An 11,645-nucleotide genomic window follows, 5' to 3' on the forward strand; every position below is an offset into this window, starting at 1 on the left:
ATAACCAATTGGTGAATGCGATCCAATCACTTACTAGGCTGTTGAGAGCAAAATCCAGGAGGAGAAAAACAGCATTCAGGGAGTGCATGCAACCAATCAACTGCAATCACAACAGAGATTTATTTATAGCCAAACTAACTCAGACTCAGAATGCCAATAGCAAAAGTTCCGAATGAATCATAATGTACAGATATATTTGTTATGAGCTAGCAAACAATAAAAAGAGAATGATAATTATTTCCAGGAAACAAAAGGAAAAAGGAGGAGATTTTAATCTCTTTTGAAAAGAGTGAGAGGTTGGTATTGTATTCCCAAATCCCAATGAAAGAAAAGGGGCAAGGGACAAAATATGCTAACCAGGGTAAGCTTGAAGCCATTGCCAGACTGAAACGAGAGTAATAGGCACCAAAATACAAGGTCAGTAAGCACAACAGCACATGCACAAGTCTGTTCACATACACCAAGAATCAGCATTAAACACTTTTAAAAAAAAAAAAAATCTCATGACTATATGAATATCAGAAAGATCAAGTTGATCAATCTCCTTAGCAGAATTGTAACGATTTGAAGATGGACCAGAACCCCCTTGTGATGGGAAAATTGGAACATGAAATGTAATGAAATAGGTCACCAAATGAATCAACACACCTTAAGTTTGTCTTGGCTGGTAAATGAAAGGACACTAGCTGGAAGTGATAAAATGAGAGGAACTAATTCCCTAAATGAAAAATAAAAAACAAAAGTGTCAATAGATTCAAGAATAAATGTGTTAAGACTTAAGAGAGAATGTTATTCACATGCCTATTTTGATCTAAGCAGTCTAAAGCATCAATTTGGTGATATAAATCCTTGCTATTTCCAAGGATCCCAATCCCAAGAAAAAATCTTGCCAAACCCAATATCTTGTCCCCTAGTATCTGCAAATATAAATAAAAAAGAATTATAAAATTTAAAATTATGAGCATAGGAAATACAAGTGGTGTCTAGAAACATAATAAGATGGTGTCATATATTAAAACATCCGGAAGCAGAAGCGAAAGTTGTCAGCCCACGAACAACTAATGAGGTGGCTGAAACAGGACCTTGATGTTGATCATCAAAGAAATTGGCCCCATCATCTACAAAATTGTATAAAAACAGGAAGCATGTATAAAAAATAATGATATCTCCCATGTTAGAATATAATTCATGCACTAACCATATTTATCTAAATTTTCAAATAGCTTCACAACATCCTTTTTCAGTGCCTTAATATGCAAAAAGAAAAGGATAATTAGAATAGATAAGACCCTTAATGCAATAATATGTCTAGTAAACAAGAAAGTTAAGAAAAAGGCACAAGCAGCTGAAATTTGTCAAATTCTTCAATGTACAACTACAATTGTAAAAGTTTATAAAAATTTATAAATGCCACAACATATAATGTGCACTAAAGCTTAAAATGTATCATGGCTGATGCGATACGTTAAGTGGTCTACTAAAGCTTAAAATTTGGTTTAGACATTTTAACAAACACATAATGTGCACATTATGTTGATCAGAATACATGGCCTTTCAATTCTCACAGAACCAAAAAAAATTGAGAAATAAATACAGGAAAGGAAACCAAATGACATTTTCTAACAAAAACTAATCAATCATGAGGAACACAGCGCAAGATGAAAAAATAAAGTAGTACCGATGGAAGGGGGATGGTGGCGGCTTTTTTTGTCCAAACTTACATCTGGTATCATTCCAATTTGGGAAAGCATGTGAAGGGTCTTCTTGAAAGATAATATTGCAAGGTACAGGGCAAAAGAACAATATTACAATTACTAATGACAAGGGAAGACCTTCAAAGGATAAGATTGAGAAGATGGTTCAGGAAGCTGGGAAGTATGAGTCTAGAGATGAGGAGCCCAAGAAGAAGTTGGAGGTGAAGAATGCTTTAGTGAATTATATGTATAACATGAGGAACACAGCGAAAGATGAGAAGCTTGGTGAGAAGTTGACTCCGGTTGATAAGAAGATTGAGGATGCGATTGATGAGGTGATTGTGTGGTTATATACAAATCAGTTGGCTGAGAGGGATGAGTTTAAGGATAAGATGAAGGAGCTTTTTCCCATTTTGAAGCTTTTAGGTTAGAGGGAGATAGAGAGAAAGAGAGGAGTAGAGAGAGAGGTGAGATTGAATTAATAAATGTAGGAGGCGCTGGAGGTGGGTGAAGGCGGAGGCCCTAGGGCTTCTTGTTGCTAATTCAAAGATAAACATTGATGGTAGAAGGTGGAGGCATCAATAGAGGGAACAAGGTAAAAAAAAAAGAGGAGATCAAACCATTTAGTGTGAGGGTCGATTTGCAAGAAATCTCAAACCCTTAACCTTAAACATGATGTGAAGCGATTGATCCATAATCTTCTTCATCTCCGTTAATTCCTTGGGCTCACATAATCGGACGATGGTGGTAAATGAACCATTCTTCGAGAAAGAAGGTGCATCATTGCAGTTTGAGGCTAGAAGAGGCAACGACGATTGGAAGCAGTGGATGTGGGTGAGGGGTGGAGATGAGGAAGAAGAAGGTGGGGGTTTAAAAAATTTGGGATTTCATTTTCCCTCGGAGACGCGCGTTTCTTAAAAAAAATTTAAAGTGACATTCACAAAGGACGCACCAGTGCCCTCCGTGTTTTTTATATTTTTACATGAGACACTAATTTAAGGGCACGCAATAATGCATGACCTAAATCCATAAATTTTTTGAAGAGATGACACTTTTTTAACGTCACTCTCTTTTACGTAACATAAATCAATGAGTGTCGCGGTTTGCACGTCGTAAAAGGTTGTTTTTCTAGTAGTGGTGGGACTTAGGTTGGCAAGGCCCTTTTAAGAGGTATGCTCTTCGAACTTCGTCCTGAACATTAGGATCATAATCTGAAATCCTATTCCTCTTTCCAGGGTCTGAGGGAAGATCTTCTAAATTGATTTCCACACGGCTATGCTTAGAAAAATCAGCATTAGATGTCTCTGATGAATCCGTAAGTTTTCTCTTTGTTAAATATTTTTCCATGCCTGTTAGATGATAAGTAATTAATAAATAATTAGCATTTATTCTTATAATATACACATTAATAAATAATAAACATTGCTCTTTAAAGTAAACAGAAAACAAAAAGAGAAGATGGGGTTGGATAGAAAAGAAAGATATTAGAGTAAATAATAAACATTGTTTTTTGATGTTTAAGTTACTTCTGTATGCTTGCAGAATGAAAAGAAAGATATAAATAATATGTATATTGAATAGAAAATAAGGCTGTCATTTTCTCCTTTGATTATTTTCTCCTTTTATTACTATTAGAAAACAAAGAAAATGTGGGGTTGTTGCATCTTTTCCCAATCTCCACAATCCAAATTCTAAATAAACTAAAAAAAATACTTCCTATCCCACTTGGAGACAAGAAACATATGACATATCCTATTTATTCTTACCTGTGTCTACCTAAATGAAGACAACTATTTAACTAATATACACATGTATGTGGCTGACATATCAATTATGGAGTTTCACACATGGCTTATATAAACAAAAATATAATAGAAATCGGTAAACATATACCCTGCTACCTATGTCCCTAATTTTTGTTCATAATAAAGATTATTAAGATCAATAACCTAATTGCTTGCTACCCTGCTCTGATCTTCAACTCTTGCTACTGGTGCCAACTTCAATTAAGCGATTAGAACGCGGATAATGCCAGAACTCTTCCACGGTCTACCCTTCTGATTTGGCTTTGATTTGATAAAAGGGGATTATTGGTTTCCGATTAATTAATTTGGTTTGATAAAAGGTGGGTCTGGCCTAGTATTTAAAAAAAATCATAATTTCAGGGTGGGCCTAGGCTCACTCTGGTTCTTAAGTGGCTCCGCCAATGGATAACAATCATACTTTGTGTCTATATCTGCCCAAAACTCATTCTTGAATGAAGTCAAACCTATAAATCGATTTGTGGGTTTTGTTAGGGCATGAAAATGTCGATTCAATAGCTTTTCCAGTGATGAACGTAGTGAGCACACATACACCTTCAATATTTTATGTGATTTTGTGTTTGTTTATAGGATATATGAAGTAATACAAAACACACACATAAGAATATTAGGATCTGTGAAGCTCAGTTAGTGGTGATCAATCGGATTTTGAACAAGATGGCTCTGATTTATGGGATTTCACTACAAGAAAAAGACCCTTTTATGACGCGCAAACCACGACACTCGTTGATTTATGTTACGCAAAAGTGAGTGACATTAAAAAAGTGTCATCTCTTCAAAAAATTTAAGTATTTAGGTCACGCATTATTGTGTGCCATATAATTCGTGTCTAATGTAAAAATATTAAAAACACGGAGGGAACTTGTGCGTCCCTTATAAATGTCTTTTTATATTTTTTTAAAGAAACACGTGTCTCTTCTTCTTAGAGGGAAGATGAACCCCAAAAATTTTAAACCCCGCTTTTTTCTCCTACATTCATTTCGATCTGTTCTCTAATATCTCCTCTCCTTCGTCTCCGCCCCTCACCCACCTCAACTACATCCCTGGATATGCGGATTTTTATGTTCCCTAGGTCTGATTAAGGTATTGGAGAAGTCACTCACACATTACGTGCTCTCTATAATCGATCCGTCGCCGACAACCTCAGGCGTACTTTTTCTCCTTCTCCGGCTACCTTAAGGAAATAGATGACATTTCAGGGCTTATCATCGGAATAGGAAACCAGAAAGGAGCATAATAGAAAAGTATAAAATCCACTATATTCTGTCCCCTCTTGTCTCTATATTTTGTTCTCTAATATCTCCCTTCCATCCATATCTCTGTCTCTGCATTCCGCATCCACATCCACCTCCTCCAACCCTCACTGCCAAAGACGACAAAGAAGACGAAGAAATACATGTTCTAACTTCTATCCATTTAGGTGTGATTTGAGAAAGGCGGCAACTAGGGAAAATGGAATGCACTGGGTTCTAATGAGATGCATGGATACATTGAGAAGATAATAAAATTGGGGTATTGCTACCGTGATTTAGATCGATTTGTCACAACATCGATCTTGAAATTCTCATGTGAAAGAATCGATGAACTAGGGTTTCTCATTCACAAAATCTCACCTCACGCTCTTATAGTTCTCGATTTTTTGTGACTCGTTTCAAGGAGGCTCTTTTTTCATTTCTCTTTAATGTGCAATATGTTTGATGCTACTTTAGATAGTGAAGATAAGGACATGTTGAATATTGAGAGGCAGTTTATGGGCGTGAAGCTCTAAATGTGATTGTGTGTGAAGGAATCGAATTAAGCATTCCTCCCTGTATGATAAATTTGTTGCTTTATCTTCTTGCCCCTTCCCCTAACCATGGCCTTCTTCAATCCAAACCAAGTATGAACATATATCTTTGCGTATGTATGTGTAAGTTGATTCTCTGTGTGTATGTGTAAATGGCCATTTTAACTTGTGTTCATATACACACAAGCAAATTATACATCTTATGCCTCAAAGGAGCTCTATGGAAATCTATTATAACTTTAAGTTTATTCAATTATTCCACTGTTTATGCAGCTTTCTTCAAACAGTTTGGTGAAATTAGGAAAATTAGGATAGCAACCAAAGTTAGGATAGCTTTCTTCAAACAACTTTTTTAAAACATAGTCCAATTCACTCACCTGTTAACTAAAGTTTTTGTCAAATCTAATGAGGAGACTTGAACTTACAAACTATGAAAAATATGTACATGTTGCAAAGATTGTTGCTGAAACAATGCATAATTACCTTTTGTATGAGCATTTGTTGCAATTACAGCTCATCCCTCCAAAACGTGTTCATCCTAAATTGTATGCAGACATTTCAATATAATATTCCAGTCAAAGTTGTTGACTTGTTGTACTTATGAAATTGTGATTATGATTTCACCTGTTAACTAAAGTTTTTGTCAATTCTAATGTGGATAAATCTGTTGCTTTATTACACTATTAATTCTTATTTGATCATGGAAGTAGCAGGAACTTGCTAGTAATGATGAAGTCTTTTAGGTTTTTGGTTGTGATTCCACCTGAAAATGTAACATACTGGAAAGATTCCACGTGAATGAACCTGGTTGGCGGGATTGCAAATTCTGTAAGAAGGTAATCTCAAATTTGATATTTCTGAAATCTCCAAGAACTTGATCTTTTCTGCTCACCAATTTTACTATTTAAAAAAAATTATTGCAGCCTGTTCACTTTGGATTTGTTGTTTCAAAGTATCTTCACGAATCTCTTGATTTGGGAGGAATCTCATGTATATAATGCATAAGAGCAACGGGAACACAAGCCCTAAAACAAATACAGGTAATCAATTATCTATTTCAATATTTTTTCGAATCATTGTTGATTGATTCCTTTTTGTAATAAATCATATTTGTTGATGAAGAGCTACCCAACCAAAATTCCCTTGGTAATCGAATAAATTGTGATTGGTAATGAAGTTGTTGCATACCCTTGTCAAGTGCTTGGATAGTAGTGACTGGACCCATATGGAAGGTGCCTCGGATACTTAATTTTTGTTTTTCTTTGAACATTTGTTCTTTTTTACTGTTTCTTGATCTTATGCGGTGCTTTTATTTGTACAGTTATTTCAATCTCCACATGCCATGCATAATCAAGATGCCATGGAAAGAATATATGTTCTTTCAACATTTGTTCTTTTTTACTGGGATGTGTTGACCAAGAAAGAAGCCAGGTCTTTCAACAACGACAAAGAGTTAATGAAGTTAGTGGGCAACACTGGTGCAGGGTCTGATAATGTTTCTTCTGCATAAAAAAAGAAGAACCAAGAAAGATCTGATGATATGCTCATGGAGATGAAGATCAGTTATGCTAAATAAAAAAGGTACGCTGAATTACTGATCATTGATTGATATTGGGGTTTGTTGGTCAAAGGAAGGTTTTGCCTTGGGCGTTTTCTTCTAGATAGTTATTAGTACAGGGGTTCATGAATAAGGTTTCTTTGGTTTGGCCTCCTGACAGCAATTTACTTGGTGTTATCTTGTTGATCATATCATGTAACTCTCATCGTTTGCTTTTGGAGATAACTACTTTACAATGAAACCCAAATTTTGTAGGAAGATTAAGTTTCTTAACAAGTCCCATATTATATTTCCATGTTTTGGGAATCTTTAAAATTGTGTGCCTTGACGTCTTTGATCAATGAATCTTTCCTTTTGAATGAATCTACAGCTGAATTTATTGATTTGGTGGTGTTTAGGGCTGCTGAAAGCTCCAGTGAGTCTGCAAATCCAGCTGGGTTTGGTTTGTTTCATACATGATACATGATAGTGACCACGGTTCAATTTGGGTGTGGGACTGTGATGATTTTGATTATGTGGGCACTTAAACTTCATCCAAGACCCAAGAATTATAAATCCGAAGTGCTTAATCCCAAGAATTGTAACCATCATCAATCAGAAATTATTATTTAACCCAACTTTAAGGGTTTCCAAATATTTCATGAGTTTAATTTAAATAAAATCTAATATGTTTAAAGTTAACTATTTTTTATTTGGGTTTTAATAGTTTATACTGTGTTTAACTTTTAATTTTTACAATTAAATTTTTTATTAAATATAATTAACTAGTGTTAGTGTACACAGTAGAGTCAGAACTATATATTGTATTTACTTATTATAATATAAAAAAATCTAGGTCCCAATGCTTTGCTGATTTCCATGGATATGGTGGTTTAATTTAAAAGAATTTGAAAATGACCATTTTGCCCTTATATCTATTTGGCAAGTGGCTAACCTTTTGGACGCACAAAATACTTCCCATTTATACTTTGGGTCTTAAACTTATCATTTCTTCTTTGTAACCGTGTTTGTGAGGGATATTCATTTGCCAGTTTTGGGTGGGTTAATTTCTCATTTGTAGCTTCATTTAAAATTTTAATCACTCTGTGTTGTGTTATCATGTATGGATTTGTATTTATTTTGGGAATGCACTTGTAGAGACCATTGGGCTTACTTGGAAAAATTCAGGGGTACCTTTAGATGGCATATCTGCTTTAACTTTGGTATTACCTCTCTCTATATCTGCCTCTTTCTAGCTCTATACACTTTTAGAAATTCCACATGCTTGTGCTTATTGCTACTTCCATAACAAAGAATATTTGGATTTCTTTATTTTTACCAAAAATGCCACAGAAATAGCATAACACTTCCATTTCCTTTTTATAGTCCTATGACCTTATTTGAGCTACTTTTTTCTTTTCTCACACAATTTCCTTTTATTCCTTTCTGGCAGTTGTTTTGCGCATGATAAGCTTTCGGTATGACTACTATTCCTCATATCATAATCCTTATGTAGATCAAGAGGTATATATATACATATATTCTCTCTTCCTAATAGAAATATCTTCTTTTTCTTAATTATGTTGCCTTGTCTATTTTAATCTGTGTCTGGTGATTGTAGATGCACATCCGACATTGCAACACCTGTTGTTGTTCAGGAAAAACATGTTACAGAATGTTACATGCAAATAGTTATTGTTATGGAATTAGTAATAATAGTATTTGTATATCAGTATGACTGTTATTCTAAAAATAGTATTAATATATTTCTTTTAACAGGAGAGAAGTGTGCGGATTGACAAGTTGTCATATACTATATACCTATGTTATTTGCTATATGCACCACTTTATATTGTTGGACACATTATAAGTTTTAACACATTTGTTTCCCAGGTTTTCTTACTTCCTACTACTCTTCTTCAACTTCACAATTTACATTCCGATTCGTGTTTCCATTCCATTCCATGGTGGAATTAACAGATTATATTCCTTCCAAAAACATTCTATTTGTTGCTTTGGGTTTGGGAAATGAACTCACAAGAATCTTATTCCTTTTGTGGCAGCTGGATACACCTCAGAAGAGTTATACACAGAAACAAGTGGCTTGGTATGGTTTTCGTTGGGTCCTTAGCCTCTTACTTATAGGGATCATGACACACATTTTCTATTACAATGCCTTTGTGATTAGGTGAGTGATAAATAACAGCATATCCCATATTCATATTGTATTATCATCCAACTTCCTGTCTTTTAATATTATGTAGTGGAATCTGGAAATAGTTATCACCTATGGAAGTCTTCATTAATGGATATGGGGTGAGACTTATTTTCACAACCTGCTCACTTATTAATACATACATTCACTGTCTTATGTTTCTTGCATCATTTACCATATACAGGTCCTAAACTTCATGTGGCTCAAATTTTTCCTCATATACATACTTCTGATTTTGGGAACTGGTAAGTAAATGTAAATCCCCATTTTTTTTAAATACAATATAGTAAAGTAATTACATTACACACGACTATAACTTGGAAAGCTTTTGGAAAAAATGGCATGCTTCCTTGAACAAATGGCTTGTCAGGTAAAGGACAAACTAGAGAAGTGAGTTGAAGAGATGCTGGAGTCCTTAGAGAAGCTAAGGACAAACAGGAGAAGTGAGTTGAAGAGCTGACATGGAGATTAGACTTTGAAAAGCATTTGAGTGTATATTTTTTTTATATTTCTTGTATCTAATTAATTTGTAAATTTTTTTACAACTTCTATTGATTTGTTTTATCTTTCCATGGAACGATTATTTGTATGACATTAAATTTTATGTAATAGATTGTATTTTTTGTATATGATATTTTATTTTCTATTATGAGATATTAAATACAAATTTAATTTGAAAATTAGTAAATCTATAAATAATATTTTTTTTTAACATTTAAAATTATGATACGCAAAAATGTGTGTCATCTTCATTTATGACATGGCCTTTCTTGACAGGGTCTTTCTTGATACGCATTGCATGTCATTAACACGCGCGTCGTAAGGTTACGGCACACAAATGCGTATCGTCTTCCTTTATGATAGGGCCTTCCTTGTTACGCATTGCATGTCGTAAACGCACGTCGTAATTGCGCGTCGTAACTGAGCGTCGTAAATGCGCTTCGTCTATAAACGACGCGCAAAAGCGCGTCGTCTCTCTTTATGACAGGGCCTTCCTTGACACGCATTTGCGCGTCGTCTGAGCCTTTTACGACGCGCAATGACCGTCGTAAAAGACTGTTTTTCTAGTAGTGTTTTGAATAGGATGGCTTCACAATGGGTTGATTTATCACTGGTTTCAATGGTGTGCTTCACCTGAAGGGGTCGTAAGTGGTGATACGGAACGACAGAAGGATTAGGGAGCAATGAGTTGTAGGTTTAATGGGGTTTTAGCAAGGTTGTCCAGCGAGCATTGACAAGGCGACGACGATGGATTTAGTTACCGACAATCTTGAGCGAAGGAAAATAAAGAATTGATCGATGAAAGGTGATATCTTCAGAATGGGAAATGGTACCAGACAGGAGGGGGAGAGAGAGAGAGAGAGAGAGAGAGAGAGAGAGATGGGGCAGGTGGGTTCGCTTCTTGATTTTATTTACATTTATATTAAAATAAAGGAAAAAAATAATTAAGTAAATGGAAAAAACCAATTAAAAGGGCAAAGTAGTCTTTTCAAGTTTATCAGGGACCAGTTTTAAAATGAAACTAGCCTAAAAGGACCACGAAACCAAAAAAACTCATGTTTGGACCAAAACCCCAAAAAAAATGCATACCACAGGGACCATTTTTGTACTTTTGTCAAAAACAAATTCTGATTTGATTGAAGAAGATCCATATTGAATACCAGATGATGAAGTACGTGATGTCCTTGGCACTAACACAAGTAGTGAACACTTATATCTTAACTTGTATGTAACATCCAAAAATACAACCCAAAAATTTTTGTTTTAACAATAATAAAAATCATATAATGATCGTCATATCATAAAAACCATACGTCAAATATCTCGACTCATAATAAAATGTCGTACGTGAAACAACTGTATCAAATCAAACTATGAATCAAAACAAACTCTAGGATAAAGACTGAAGTTGTGGTGTGTGCGATGCCATCATCCCGAGCTCTTCCCTTTACTTGCGGAAGTACCTGAAACCAAAACTGAAACTGTAAGCATGATGCTTAGTGAGCTCCCCCAAACTACCACATACCATACAATAACATATAAACACGTACTGCGCCTTGCCCAGCATCGGACCGAAGTCCGAAAACTGCATCAGACCGAAGTCCGGAACTGACTGGGACGTTGTCCCCTGCATCGGACTGGTGTCCGGAACTAGCTGCATCGGACCGAAGTCCGGAACTGATTGCATCGGATCGAATTCCGGAACTAACTGATCATAGTATAGCACAAACACATATCAACTAGCATAACACGTATCATCATAAACACATATACTGCATACTGCATCAGGCCGTAGCCCGGAACACATAACACATAAATCCTGCCTGAGCCACGAAGGCATCAAACACACTATATGCTGCGTCGGACCGAATTCCGGAAACTACTGCTACCTAATCGGGCCGACATTGTGGTCGTAGACCCGTTCCTACAGGAAGGAAACTCACCTCGTAGTCTAGCTGCTAAAAGAACTGCACCGGAATCTGTCTGCTACTGCTCCGGTTTCACCCCGGCTACAATTTCCATAAGTACCCTCAATCAAATACTGATAATCACACTGAGGGTAAAATGACTATTTTACCCCCGGACAAAG

The 11,645-nt window shown here is 35.6% G+C and overlaps 1 protein-coding gene across 1 annotated transcript; it reads left to right on the plus strand.

Moving 5' to 3' along the window:
- The first annotated feature begins 1,680 nt into the window (after positions 1-1,680).
- On the plus strand, positions 1,681-2,283 carry LOC111915414 (heat shock 70 kDa protein 1-like). Its single transcript, XM_023911073.3, has 2 exons — positions 1,681-1,726; positions 1,785-2,283. Exons 1-2 carry the CDS (start codon positions 1,681-1,683, stop codon positions 2,123-2,125), a joined length of 387 nt encoding a protein of 128 aa, XP_023766841.1. The 3' UTR covers positions 2,126-2,283.
- The last annotated feature ends 9,362 nt before the right edge of the window (positions 2,284-11,645 follow it).

Source organism: Lactuca sativa, chromosome 3, assembly GCF_002870075.4.
Source record: "Lactuca sativa cultivar Salinas chromosome 3, Lsat_Salinas_v11, whole genome shotgun sequence".
Classification (NCBI taxonomy): domain Eukaryota; kingdom Viridiplantae; phylum Streptophyta; class Magnoliopsida; order Asterales; family Asteraceae; genus Lactuca; species Lactuca sativa.

Excerpts from the sequence above, each read along its gene's own strand:
- LOC111915414 (XM_023911073.3), top strand. The coding sequence starts at position 1,681 with ATGGAAGGGGGATGGTGGCGGCTTTTTTTGTCCAAACTTACATCTG. Across the intron at positions 1,727-1,784 it reads TTTGTCCAAACTTACATCTG|GTACAGGGCAAAAGAACAAT; the intron begins GTATCATTCCAA and ends TAATATTGCAAG.